Source organism: Sander lucioperca, chromosome 5, assembly GCF_008315115.2.
Source record: "Sander lucioperca isolate FBNREF2018 chromosome 5, SLUC_FBN_1.2, whole genome shotgun sequence".
Taxonomy (NCBI): domain Eukaryota; kingdom Metazoa; phylum Chordata; class Actinopteri; order Perciformes; family Percidae; genus Sander; species Sander lucioperca.
The window spans coordinates 3,509,852-3,523,868 of record NC_050177.1 but is presented as its reverse complement, the minus strand read 5'-3'; the positions used below and the strand labels follow the sequence as shown (position 1 = coordinate 3,523,868).

General features: G+C 40.0%; 1 protein-coding gene and 1 long non-coding RNA gene across 13 annotated transcripts in view; both read right to left on the bottom strand.

Moving 5' to 3' along the window:
- The window catches only part of elna (elastin a), a 56,869-nt gene that overhangs the window by 14,541 nt on the left and 28,311 nt on the right, over positions 1–14,017 (bottom strand). The window contains exons 11-36 of one of the 12 annotated variants that reach the window (XM_036001239.1): positions 13,558–13,605; positions 13,256–13,318; positions 12,590–12,622; positions 12,399–12,473; positions 11,978–12,019; positions 11,828–11,884; positions 11,697–11,747; positions 11,514–11,573; positions 11,192–11,242; positions 10,156–10,236; positions 9,859–9,875; positions 9,771–9,816; positions 9,633–9,668; positions 9,341–9,463; positions 8,218–8,304; positions 8,050–8,085; positions 7,756–7,878; positions 4,117–4,224; positions 3,910–3,996; positions 3,763–3,795; positions 3,390–3,470; positions 3,243–3,281; positions 1,356–1,478; positions 1,138–1,257; positions 787–891; positions 640–672 (exon numbers count right to left, since the gene is read on the bottom strand). In XM_036001239.1, coding sequence (XP_035857132.1) covers positions 640–672; positions 787–891; positions 1,138–1,257; positions 1,356–1,478; positions 3,243–3,281; positions 3,390–3,470; positions 3,763–3,795; positions 3,910–3,996; positions 4,117–4,224; positions 7,756–7,878; positions 8,050–8,085; positions 8,218–8,304; positions 9,341–9,463; positions 9,633–9,668; positions 9,771–9,816; positions 9,859–9,875; positions 10,156–10,236; positions 11,192–11,242; positions 11,514–11,573; positions 11,697–11,747; positions 11,828–11,884; positions 11,978–12,019; positions 12,399–12,473; positions 12,590–12,622; positions 13,256–13,318; positions 13,558–13,605 — 1,758 coding nt within the window. Of the gene's footprint in view, positions 1–639; positions 673–786; positions 892–1,137; positions 1,258–1,355; positions 1,479–3,242; positions 3,282–3,389; positions 3,471–3,762; positions 3,796–3,909; positions 3,997–4,116; positions 4,225–7,755; positions 7,879–8,049; positions 8,086–8,217; positions 8,305–9,162; positions 9,172–9,340; positions 9,467–9,632; positions 9,669–9,770; positions 9,876–10,155; positions 10,237–11,191; positions 11,243–11,513; positions 11,574–11,696; positions 11,748–11,827; positions 11,885–11,977; positions 12,020–12,398; positions 12,474–12,589; positions 12,623–13,255; positions 13,319–13,557; positions 13,606–14,017 lie in introns of all 12 variants that reach the window. The other 11 variants (XM_036001240.1, XM_036001238.1, XM_036001236.1 and 8 more) reach the window with 11 other exon arrangements.
- LOC116047998 lies at positions 8,390–9,153 on the bottom strand. Its single transcript, XR_004104537.1, has 2 exons — positions 8,977–9,153; positions 8,390–8,419 (listed from the first exon to the last, which is right to left on the bottom strand). It is a non-coding gene; the product is annotated as an uncharacterized LOC116047998 (long non-coding RNA).

Sequence of the window (14,017 nt, the reverse complement as noted above, 5' to 3'; positions counted from 1 at the left end):
TGCGGATGTAAGGGTCAGATGTAAGTGTGCACTAGAGACATGGTATGTCTCCTCTCTAGTAGGGAAGAAGCCAGAGTTGGTGCACAGGTGCAGTGGTCCAAACTAGATATAGTTGGGTTCACCTCTCGGTTAGCACCGGCTCTTAAAGGCTTGTGTGGGCAATGGCAGAGAAACTTGGTGATTGAGAGGACCTATGGTCAGGAACTTTGGGTAAGAATGAGATTGCTGATTCAGGCGGTTGAAATGAGTTATCCTCGCAGGGTGGCTGGGTTCACCATTAGACGAGGCCAGGAGCTCAAATATCCCAAAGAAGCTTGGGGAAGAACCACTACTCCTTTTGCACTCAGCTGAGGTGGTTCAGGCGTCTGATAAGAATGCCTCCTGGACAGCTCTATGTGGAGATGTACAATTGGGAGTAGACCACAAGGCAGACCCAGAATATGCTACATATCCCATCTGGCCAGGGAATTCCTTGGGAACCCCTAGGAAGGGCTAAAGGACATAGCTAAAGGGAATCACGTATGGGCTACCTTACTTAGGTTGGATCGAAACTTTCAGCAGATGATTTGGGAAATAGGATTTTTTCATTCGTATAACATGACAAAAAAATCATTACAAGAGTTTCCAGGTTCTCCTTACCATATTTTGGTGGTTTTACACCACCCGGATATCCTGCATAAAAACATATCCTCATCAATATCTTTATCTTGACACAAACTTTTAGTAATGACAATGGTAAAATAATAGTGCTTCTACTGTCTTTTACTACACATGCACATGCAGTACCTTCAGCCCCAACCCCTGCAGGTACAACTCCTCCAGTTCCTCCTGTCCCTCCTGTCCCTCCTGTCCCTCCCAGTCCTCCTGTTCCTAACCCTGCTCCAGCTCCTCCTGTAACAAATAATAAAGGGAAATAGAGCAAGTTGAATCAAATGTACAATACCCTTAAATGGTGCCAGACCTATTAAAATCAGAAGAAAATTAGTCTGAATGTGTAGTTTATGCACCAATGAATAAAATATAAGGTAGGAGAGAAAATATTTATAAAAGAAATTGAAAATTGAACAGTTCCTATCAGAATCAAGTTATACGTTACTGAATGTGTGATATTTGTGCTTGTGTGCTTATTTATTATACCGTATTTAGCAGCTTTTGCAGCAGCAGAGTATTGTCCACCTCCTAGTCCTGCACCAGGAAATCCTCCTGCTCCTCCAAGTCCTCCTGTTCCTAACCCTGCTCCAGCTCCTCCTGAAACTCCTAATTAAGTTTAAAAATGGTTCCCTTCCTATCAGAATTAGTTTATTCACAAGCAAATGTCTTTGAATGTGTAGTATTTGTGTGCTCATTTCAGCTACCGTATTTAGCAGCTTTTGCTGCAGCAGAGTATTGTCCACCTCCTAGTCCTGGTACTGCACCAGGTACTCCTGCCCCTCCCAGTCCACCTATTCCTAACCCTGCTCCAGCTCCTCCTGAAACTCCTATTCGAAGGAAATGGAGCAGGTTCCATCATTAGTTAACAGTTAAAAAAATCTAATACTAAGTAGTATAAGTTACAGTAAGTATTGAAACAAGAATGTGTAGTATTTATTTTTTTTAGATCAATTTTTTATTTCTTTTTATATTCAAACATACAAAACAGAGAAACACAATTGAACAAGAACAAAAACCCTCTCCCACCCTCTGCGGTCTTGAGGAAAACAAAACAAACAAATAAACAGAAATCACACCTTGCCTAGTCGCTCTCCTCTAGTTCTTGTGGTGTTGAGGTCATTAGGTCTGATATTTGCGCTGCTGCACTTTTCCATAGGTTGATAGTTGATGATTTGGCTTTGTTAATCCTTGCTGTAGAGAGCTCATGCATAACTATATCTAGAAAATACGCCAACCACTGTTTTATACAAAGCGAGTGAGCGGGGAGCCAGCGTTGAGCTATCATTTTCTTGGTTGTGGTTGAGCCGGCTAGCCAAATTTTCCTCTGTCTCCCAAGCAGGTGTAATTTAGAGTCATCATTAAGTAACAAAACAATCGGGTCAGTAGGAAGTCAACATCCTATCACATCAGATATTATTGATGTTGTTTTATGTTTCCCAGACCATGTGCAGGGAAGTTCCAGTTTGTTCAGGTTGACAGAACGTGCAAGAGAGCGGGAATGGCTTTAGAGACATATCTCTTCTGAGGAGTCCAATATGTCCTATGACATATGTTGAAGTGGATCTGCTGGTGATTTGGGTTCTTGGAACAGTGGAAAATGTCCCAAACTGTCTCCCAATTAATTGCGTTCCCCTCAGGGCTCAGCTCTCGCTCCCATTTCTTTACTATTGGGAGTTCTCCCATGGATACTTGCATCAGTTTAGCATAAATCTTGGACACTGATCCTCTCACAGGAAAATCAACAAACCATTTAATGACTGGGTGCGCCTCAAGACTGTTTCCCCATGGCACTCCATAACATTTTAGGGCTGATCTTAAGCAAAGATAAAAGAAGAAGGATGTCCTGGGGACCTCAAAACTAGCTTTCAAGTCTTCAAAACTCAACATACCTTTCTCATTGAATAGCTGGTCTAAAGTATAAATACCTCTGTCACTCCACTGGTTACAAGCAAAGGGTTTGTTACCAGACATTACGTGTGCATTGTGCCATATTGGGGTATTCAAATGCCACTTTTTGGTGTAGCGTAGTTGCTCCTCCACCTGTTTAAAGTTGGTCAATGTGTTGGTGATAATAGGGCCATAGGCTAGCATAAACTTTTTTGGACACATACCTGCAAAGGCAAGGTCTTGCAGGTGACTATAGTTTAAAGTTGGGGAGGGCCAGGCCTCCCGTGTTTGTGGTACGTTGCAGGGTAGAGTATTTTAGCCTAGGTTGTTTATTATTAAGTTTCTTCCAGAAATGTATTGGTGGGGGTAAGGGGATCATTGTACTTAAGAAATTTACAATGTGTAGTATTTATATAATTTTATGCTTATTTCTTCTGCGGTTTTCTCCTATTCCCAGTACTACACCAGGTACTCCTGTACCAATCCCAGACCAAATCCTGCACTAGGCCCTTGTCCAACTGAAACACCCAAATTACTATATTAACACATGCACTCTAACTAGTGATGCTAAACATTTATATTTTTCTTCAATTAACCACATCTACCACATACGTATCTTAATCTCATTAACATATGATGTAAGGTCCAGAAAGCATAAAGATGATTCAAATGACTACTTAACTACTTAAGAAAAAAAATCTTACCATATTTTGGGGGTTTCACTCCAGCACCAGCTCCATAACCTGTTAGGAGGCAACATAATGTTAGAGCATATTGAATTATCATAAAGGAAGCAAAGGCCCTTTCATTGTAAAAAAAACTACACAGATTTTTAAATTAAACAAACTTACCACCATAGCCGGCACCACCAGGAAGTACCTGTCCTGCTCCCCCTGGAACTCCGCCTCCTCCTAGGCCTGTTCCTGGGACTCCTGTTAGGGAGTGAATAAATAACTAATTTCTCTTAAACTGTTATGAATAAAAACATTACAGTTGACAGAATGTATCTGTAAGCTGCTATTAGCATTTTAGAAAACCAAATTAAATGCATTAATGCTTTTAAGGCGCAATTTTCAAAAATGTGTGATTGTTAACATTGGGTCTATGTAATATTGTGTTGTACATAAACCTCAGTGAGTAGATCAGCATCGCATACGAATAATAAGTCAGGCCACACCTTATGACATGGTACACTACGTCAAATGGTAAAGATCATAGTCTCACCATATTTAGGAGGTTTAGCACCAGCCGCCAAAGCTGCAACACAACATACCCAGAAAAGGGTAAATTAAAAAGTGATCCTTAGACTTTTGCCAAAGTAATATTTTTTTATTACTCATGTAGATCAAAGGTCTGTGGGGGCATGCTTACATCCATATCCTGGAAAAAATGGGACTCTTCCAGGTACTCCTCCTCCACCTGCACCACCACTTGGAACTACTCCTGTACCACCTGGACCTTTAATGCAAAAGTTAATCATGCAATCATACACACTCACTTAAAATACTACGTAAATACAATGGTTTTGGTCTGCAATACATTTTCCATTTTCTTTTGCAGAAATTGAATTCCAGTTACCATATTTAGCAGCTTTAGCAGCAGCAGAGTATCCTCCACCTCCCAGTCCTCCTGTTCCTCCCAGTCCTGTTCCTCCCAGTCCTGCTGTTGCTCCTAGTCCCCCTGCTCCTGTGGAAGACAAATGTATTTCCACGTAAAGCTGGTGGTATGGTTTAATATAGGAAAATTGGAGTGAGTTTACTGGCAATTCAATTTAGAGTATTTAAAACAACGAACAATTAAGAATTAAGAGCAGACTTTATGATTGATACAGTTTGTACTATAAACAACCCCTGCAGCCGAAGTGAGCATTACCTCTATTTCACTGGTTTTGCATCAAAAGCGTTATCAAGCAGGCACTATCCAAGTTGTAATGATAGGTACCAGGGGGCCTGGTTTGAGCATTGTGACCATACAAATTCATACAAACACACACACACACACACACACACACACACACACACACAAAACACACACACACACACACACACACACACACACACACACACACACACACACACACACACACAACACACACACACACACACACACACACACACACACAAAACACACACACACACACACACACAACACACACACACACACACACACACACACACACACACACACACACACACACACACACACACACATCTAATTCTGGGTATAACTAGAAGACCTCTGCCTGTGACCTGAGAAGCCTGATGGGGTTGTGATCAGTGAGCAAGTCAGAGATATACTGAGGAGCTAAACCATTAAGTGATTCATAGACTATTAGCAGGATTTTAAAGATTTTTTTTTGTTGGGCATTTAAGGCCTTTATTTTTTATAGGACAGCTAAAGACATGAAAGGGAGAGAGAGGGGAAATGACATGCAGCAAGCATTGCGTCGAGGAGTAAACCTCTATATATGGACGCACTCTCTACCAGGTGAGCTACCCAGGCACCCTATTAGCAGGATTTTGAAAGTGATTCTGTATTGTACCGGGAGCCAATGAAGTGATTTGAGTACCGGAGTAAGGGCTCCTGCACACTGCCTGTGTGGCGTGAGTGTGGCGTTTCTGTTGCGTGGCGGCTGCATGGTGTTTTCTATGTCTTTGCACACCAGAAACGTGCTGCTGCTAGCCTTGTCTGTACACATGTATGTTTCCCATTGATAAAATGAAATAATAGCGTGTTTTTCAACTTTTATTTTGTCAATATTTTTGTGTTTGTACATTTGTTTGAACATATTTCGATGGGGAGAGAGTTGTGGAAATTTACTGCACTCAAGCAGTAGTATACTTCATGTTAAAGTGCTCATATTATGCTCATTTTCAGGTTCATAATTGTATTTAGAGGTTATACCAGAATAGGTTTATGTGGTTTAATTTTGAAAAAACACCATATATTTGTTGTACTGCACACTGCTGGAGCTCCTATTTTCACCCTGTGTGTTGAGCTCTCTGTTTTAGCTACAGAGTGAGACCTCTCACTTCTGTTCCATCTTTGGTGGGAGTCACACATGCGCAGTAAGTACTGCTAGCTAGTCAGAAGCAGAGTATGAGGGCGTGCCATGCTAGCAGCTAGGCGAGCATTATAACGTGTGTTACAAAGTGACGCACGTTCGTCACGGAAGTAAAGGCTGGACTACAGTAGAGCTGTTTGGAGCAGTTTGTGAACAGTGTTTTCTGTTGGAGATGGTAAGTCCCTTTGGGGGGGACTTTGGACTTTTTCCCTTTGTAAACCTTTAACGTGCACAAAAAGATATATAACACAATAAAGGAAAGGGGAAAAGCCATAAAGCATAATATGAGCACTTTAAGAATTTTGATTACAGCAAAGACAACATCGGCAGTATTGACGTTAAAATAGGCTACAGAATATTTTGTTTTGTATTGACAGATGCAATATTTGAAAATTGATAATTATTATTTTTTTTTTAAAATTACATTTATATCTGCATTTATGTCAACACCTAGAGACTTTCAAACATCAAAATGTCATTTATTAAATGTATTTGTGTCAAAATGACATATAAACATCTTTTCAAATTCTATTTTGCCTGGAAACGCTTCCTACATGCTTGCGTGTTGCGTGAAAAATAGGCGTCGGTCCTATTTCTAGCATGCACATGTTTTTGGTGCGGCTCGAGCCGTGCCTGAGATGTGCGTGTCACGCAGGCAGTGTGCAAGCTCTCCATCTACATAGTATGCATAGTAGGTTTATAGCCTTTAATTAATCAGGTAATTTCATTGAGATCAGGATCTCTTTTGCAAGAGAGCAGTGTTTCCCACACATAGACTAATTTGTAGCGGTGCGCCACACAATCAACACCGGCCGTCACATATTGCGTTTCGTTATTAATTTATTTTTTTTAAACGCTATTTAAAACACGCAGCGTATTCGTTCAGCTGCATTTCCTTTCCCTGCTCTCCTCCGTCTCTCTGTCACTCACACGTCTCTCTCACACACACACACACACACACACACACACACACACACACACACACACACACACACACACAGCCTCTCCACTCCGTGCACACAGCGTCTGTCTCCATGAAAACGAGAGAAGACGGCTGGCGAAATTTACAAGTTCATGAAAGGTTGGTATCTCCTGAACACCTTTACACAATCACACATTTAAAAGTGCTATAAAAATATTTTATATTCTGAATACAATGTTGTCAGTGTGTTAATGTTGGAGTCCCAACCCGACTCTTAGCAAACAAGTGATTGCGCCTGGTTTAGGAAGTTAACTAGTCGCAAGTTTGCAGTAAATTGCAGTTGGGTTGTCGAGGTCAAAACACTATATGTAGCAGCTGTGAATCAAATAAACTTATTATAAATAATGTTATGTATTTTTTTTTACTCTTACACTGAATGTTTGCTGCTTCAATCCAGATGAGTATTGAAAAGTATTTTCCACAACTGAAAAAGGCCCGTGTTGAGGATGTGGACCAGCCTGAACCGGAGGTATTAGTCTGAAACAGCTGAACAGTCCGACCAGTGTAATTAGTTATGTTATTAATTTGTTTACAATATTTTCAGGCTTCAACCAGTGCTGCTCAATCGTAAAGACAGGGTCATGGCGAGAAAGAGATAGATTCATTAGGCATTGAAGAAAGAGTAAGAGAGGAGGACAGCATCCAACAGCGTGCCTTGATTTGATATTTGATTGTTACGAAAATAAGTAAGCTCCACAAATTGCTTTCTAATCTGTGGGAAACATTGAAGAGAGACTTGAGCAAAACAAAAAAAGGTGTTTCTGATGTTAATTGGATTTCATCCTTAGTTGACAAAAAAGTCCCATATCATATTTTGCAGCTTTGGCAGCAGCAGAATATTCTCCGCCTCCTCCCAGTCCTCCTGTCCCCAATTCTCCACCTGTGCCCCCCAGTCCTCCGTATCCTCCTGTCCCAAATTGTCCTCCTGTGCCCCCAGTCCTCCATATCCTCATGTCCCTAACTGCCCCCAAGTGCCTCCCAGTCCCCCTGTCCATCCTAATCCTTCACTGCACATGGCCAAGGGAGGACAAGACAAAACATAATTTAGGTAATACTTACTCTACATAGAGTAAGTATGTTGTACTTGGGAGGGCATAAGTACAAATTTTAGAGGTCATAGCACAACATAATGTGAAAAAGTGCATATCATGATGCCATTTATACACCATACCATATTTAGCGGCTTTGGCTGCTGGTGAATATCCACCAGCCACTGGTGCACCTCCTGGAACCCCTCCTGGTACTCCTCCTGGTACCCCTCCTGGTACACCCCCTGGTACTCCTCCTGGTACCCCTCCAAGTCAATATAAATGAAGAGGTTCTTACTAAACTTAAGGTAATATTAAGTACTCAGGATATATGCTTTTCAGCTACTTACAGGATGAGTGAATAAATAATGAAACAATATGTGTGACAATATGATTTTAAATATGCTTCCATGATACAAAAACATTAAGGTTCTAACCATATTTAGCAGCCTTGGAACCAGCTCCATATCCTGCTGTAAAATATTCAAAGATAGAGAAGCATATAACATTTTTACAAAAACAACAAATAATGCAATGAACATTTTAGTTAAGAGGTCGCTAACATGGCTATATATGTTTTGTTTTTGTTTTGCTAGATATTATACCTCCTGTCACCAGCCCTGGATACAGTCCACCAGTGCCACCAACACCACCAACACCTCCAGCACCAGCACCGCCATACCCACCAACACCTGTGTACAGCATACCCAAATTCTTCAGATATCTAAATATAAAAATGATGTGTCAAATGTGTGGCCACTCTCTCTTTCCATATTTACCATCATTATCTTCTCTAAACCATCAATACTGTTAGGCCTACTGCTGCTAGGTAGCTCTCTCTCTGCTCTTCCCCTCCCCTCTGTCTGTTCTTTATTGCAGGAGTGAAGTCTGGTGTGCGGGAGTCAGGGTTCCAGCTGCAGCTCATTCACCATAATCACCTCAGCCTTAAATACCCGGTCAACCTTGCCACTCATCGTCAGATCATAGCCAAGATTTCCACGTTAGTCTCGCTGCTGACTCAAACCTGCTTGTTTGCCTTTCGTGTTTTTGGCCTGTTCAATTTATATCTTCTCCTGTGCTACAGCTATTCGGAACCCGACTCCTGCCTCCGCTTCACTCCTGCCACCATCATCCTGCTTTCCACTACTGGACGTCATTTGGATTCACCACGGACACTCGGACAGTACGGTACCACTCCTGCTCAGAACTCTGGAACTGTTTCCCACTCTGTAGACCTGGACCTGCTCTTCCCCTATTGTTGGAGACCTGAACAATTTAACTTTATAATAAACCTGTTAAACCTTCTCTGGCTCAGTGTTATGGTCTGCATTTGGGTTCAATTCAGTTTTAACCGTGACAAATACAGGCAACAATTCTGTTTCCATATCATCAGCTTTGGCAGCAGCAGAATATTCTCCACCTCCTCCCAGTCCTCCTGTCCCCAATTTTCCACCTGTGCCCCACAGTCCTCCATATCCTCCTGTTCCTAATTGTCCTCCTGTGACCCCCCAGTCCTCTGTATCCTCCTGTCCCTAATTGTCCTCCTGCACCTCCCAGTCCTTCACTGCACATGGCCAAGCGGGGGTAAGACAAAACATAATTATAGCTAATACTTACTCTACATAGAATAAGTATGTTATACTTGGGAAGATATAAGTAAAAAATGTAGAGGTCATAGCATGTTAAGTCTAAAAAAGTGCATATCATGAAGCCATTTATACACCATACCATATTTAGCGGCTTTGGCTGCTGGTGAATATCCACCAACCACTGGTGCACCTCCTGGAACCCCTCCTGGAACCCCTCCTGGAACTCCTCCTGGTACTCCTCCTGGTACTCCTCCTGGTACCCCTCCAAGTCAATATAAATGAAGAGGTTCTTACTAAACTTAAGGTAATATTAAGTACTCAGGATATATGTTTTTCAGCTACTATAGGATGAGTGAATAGATAATGAAAAAATATGTGTGACAATATGATTTTAAATATGCTTCCATGATAGAAAAAAAGAATGTTCTAACCATATTTAGCAGCCTTGGACCCAGCTCCATATCCCGCTGTAAAATATTCAAAGATAGAGAAGCATATAATAACATTTTTACAAAAACAAAAATATATACATTTTGTTTTCTTTTTTCTTTTTTTGCTAGATAGTATACCTCCTGGCACCAGCCCTGGATACAGTCCACCAGTGCCACCAACACCACCAACACCTCCATAGCCACCAACACCACCAGCACCAGCAACGCCATATCCACCAACACCTGTGTACAGCATACCCAGATTCTTCAGATATCTAAATTTAAAAATAATATAAGCCATCTAAAGCATATCACATGTAGAAACCTCTGGTGTGAGTATGGCTGAAGACTGTGGTAAAATGTGTGGCCACTCTCTCTTTCCTTTTTGACCATCATTATCTCCTCTAAACCATAGGCAAAGATTTTTCACCATCCAACAATTCTGTTTCTGGGGTGGAATTAACTTTTCAGTCATAAGGGCGTTAACATGGCTATAGACTTCAGGTTTTGGTAGATAACATACCTCCAGGCACCTGCCCTGGATACAGTCCACCAGTACCAGCAACACCGCCAACACCTCCAACACCTCCAACACCACCCAATCCTAGAGCAGAGAGCACAGACTTTAGTAAGATACAAATACAGTCATGTGAAAAAATTAGGACACCCATGCTAAAGTTGACTAAAAAGAGGAATAAAAAAAAAATCATCTTTTCGAAATTGATCTTAATGCCTTAATTAATTAAATTAATTAATTAAATGAGGAAAAATCCAGTCTTTTAAGGACACCAATTGTCTTTGTGAATGAATAATGTATCGTAAATAAATAAATGTTCTTCCTTAAAATACAGGCGGCATAAGTAAGTACACCCCTATGTTAAATTCCCATAGAGGCAGGCAGACTTTTATTTTTAAAGGCCAGTTATTTCATGGATCCAGGATACTATGCATCCTGATAAAGTTCCCTTGGCCTTTGGAATTAAAATAGCCACACATCGTCACATACCCTTCCACATACCTAGAGATTGGCATGGGGTACTTTCCATAAAATCATCTCTCAATGCAAATCAAACCAGCTATTAGGCTAACTGAAATAAAACTATGCCAATCTCTAAGTATGGTGAAGGGTATGTGATGATGTGGGGCTATTTTAATTCCAAAGGCCAAGGGAACTGTATCAGGATGCATAGTATCCTGGATCCATGAAATAACTGGCCTTTAAAAATAAAAATCTGCCTGCCTCTATGGGAATTTAACATAGGGGTGTACTTATTTATGCCCCCTGTATTTTAAGGAAGAACATTTATTTATTTACGATACATTATTAATTCACAAAGAAAATTGGTGTCCTTAAAGATTGGATTTTTCCTCATTTTTTTAATTAAGGCATTAAGATCAATTTCCTAAAGATTATTTTTTTATTCCTCTTTTTAGTCAACTTTAGCATGGGTGTCCTAATTTGTTCACATGACTGTATGTTCTGTACTGATGTTACACAACTTGTATCATGTTTTTCCTGATAGAAAATTATTGTCCAGGTCATGAATGTGGTAGGCTACCATATTTAGCAGCTTTTGCCTGAGCAGGTGAGATGCCGCTGGGCCCCACTCCTGCAGAAATAAAAAATACATTTAACCATTTAAGATGATAGTGAGTCCAGTAAAAGTTCAGATTTAAGTCAAGGAATGCATTGCTACAGCAGAATTATGCTTTCAGCTAAAATTGCTGGGTTTGTTTGTATTTCTGGTGGATACAGAAAGTCTCTCACATATTCATTGTGTTATTCATAAATTTGTTCATTGTTTCTGGTGTGGAATTAACTTTTCAGTCATGAGACTGCTAACATTGCTATAGACTTTTAGTTTTGCTAACATAACATACCTCCTGGCACCTGCCCTGGATAAAGTCCACCGGTGCCAGCACCACCAGCACCACCCAATCCTAGAGCAGAGAGATCACAGACTTTAGTAAAATACAAAGATGTTCTGTACTGATGTTACACAACTTGTATCATGTTTTTCCTGATAGAAATGCATTGTCCAGGTAATGAATGTGGTAGGTTACCATATTTGGCAGCTTTAGCCTGAGCAGGTGAGATGCCCCCGGGCCCAACTCCTGCAGTAATAAATGAATACATTAGGCATTCTTTTGTCTTTTTTCCTCCATATCAATTAACAGCAAATAAAAACACACACCAGTTCCTACAGGATATCCAGGCCTTGACCCAGCGTCACCATTACCAAAGCCGTAACCTGAAACATTTTAATGTGACACATCATTATTCATTGAACTGATGCCACAGTTATACCAAACATTTGCAAAACAGTTCAAAAAAGTATTTTTACCAAAAGGTAGTTTGCCACCTCCAGGTTTTGCTCCATAGCCACCTAAAGAGAACAAAAATATTTGAGAGAATGAGGAGCCAGAATGATTCTGCACATACATGATCATATGCAACAAAGTACTTAAATAACATATCTAAAATAAATAATTTGGGATGTTGCTCATTCTTTTAAATGCAGTGTAGTCCCTTTAAATGCAACAAATTGACTAGATTACTTAAAGAGAGTCCATATTCCTTTAAATTACAACCAGTAACAAACCCACTATAGAAAACCTTAGGGCGGTAGAAGTGACGGTTATCAGGCCATAAGTAAGACAACGGTAACACTGAAGTTCAAATAGTCGCTGTGAACATATCACATCATATGAACAGAAGAATGCAACTTCTGAATAACACAGTTACTTTATAGTTTGTGATCACACCTTGCACTTTGGGTGATTTGAGGGGGTATCCGTGGAACACTCCTGGCTGCATTGGCCCACCATACCCACGGCCTGCTGGGACAGAAGAAATACATTTAAATCCTGATCAGCTAATACCAATGATACTGACAAAAATACAAATGCATTTGTTTGTAATAAGACAATACAGCAATAATCATAAATAAAGTTACCTGGTCCTTGACCTCCTTGCCCCCCCCCTCCAACTGCAATAGAAAAATCGCATAATCCAGTTAGTCACTTAGATAATGATTGATGAAGATTATTGTTTAAATGTAGATAGATAGATGGACTTTATTAATCCCAAATTGAGAAATGACTCTGTTACAAGCAGCAAGTTACTAAGGACATACACACATACTCACTCACACACAAACCAAAAATACAAGAAATATACTAGAAATAATAGACAGAGTTTCAGGAATGAAACGAACACAGTAAACTGAACTGGCCTTGAAACTAAATAAACCCTGTACAATTGTGGTCCGGCAGCATTACTCTTTGGAAAAACTGCATATAGACTAATAACATTTTTGGATATATAATGTTCTTTGACAACTATGGTTATTTTAATTCAATTCATTATTTTTATTATTATGATTTTCCATGTTTCCAATTTATTCATTTATTTAGTTTTTTGTATATATTTTTGTAATACATATTTGTATTGTCTATTGAAGTATTGCATATATTGTGTACTACTGCCTTTGCCATGTTTTTATTTTGTTTAAAAAAGGCAGTAAAAATAGTGATCAAAAATAAAAATACAACCGACATTCAATGGCAATGAAAGAAATTCCAAATCAGTCAACACTCATGAGTAAAAAACTAAACCTTACTTGATTTGGGATTAAGGTCGGTGCCTGTGGCCACCCCAGGCAGAACGCCACGTCCACCAAACCCTGAAGGAGCCATAAGCAACAACAAAAAACAGTACTTGTTTGCAAAAGCATTGACCGTTCGCATGGTAAAAACACACACACACACACACACACACGCACACGCACACGCACACGCACACGCACACACACACACACACATATGTATATGTATATATATATATATATATATATATATATATATATATATATATATATATATACTGTATTGTCACTGAGATTAATCTATGAAAGAGACAAACCTTGTCCTGGCACCAGTCCACCTTGGTAAAGTCCAGGCACACCCACACCTGCCACAGCCAAAGAGAGCATAGTACTGCACTTCTGCATACACATTCAAAAATCTGAGAGGGATCTGGCATGCATTAGCAGCAATAATCAGCTTTTTTTCAGGCATTCATAACAACGAACAGGAAAATTATATGTCAATATATATTTCAATCTTTATGACACAACACTACCACAAAAAGAGCCAGACAGGATGCAGCAAAGCCAGACAGGTGCTGCTGGTATCTTACAAAATATGCTACTTGTTAGCTTAATTTATTGCATGTAATCTTTCTGTGGCTGATAAAACTACTTACTGTATCTACAGAGGTGCTGCGGGGTTTGGCTTCATGGGGTCATATTTATGAAGCTGTTTATTTCATACATTTATTTATATTTAATGATCGTAATATTGGATGTTGGATTTTTAAAACT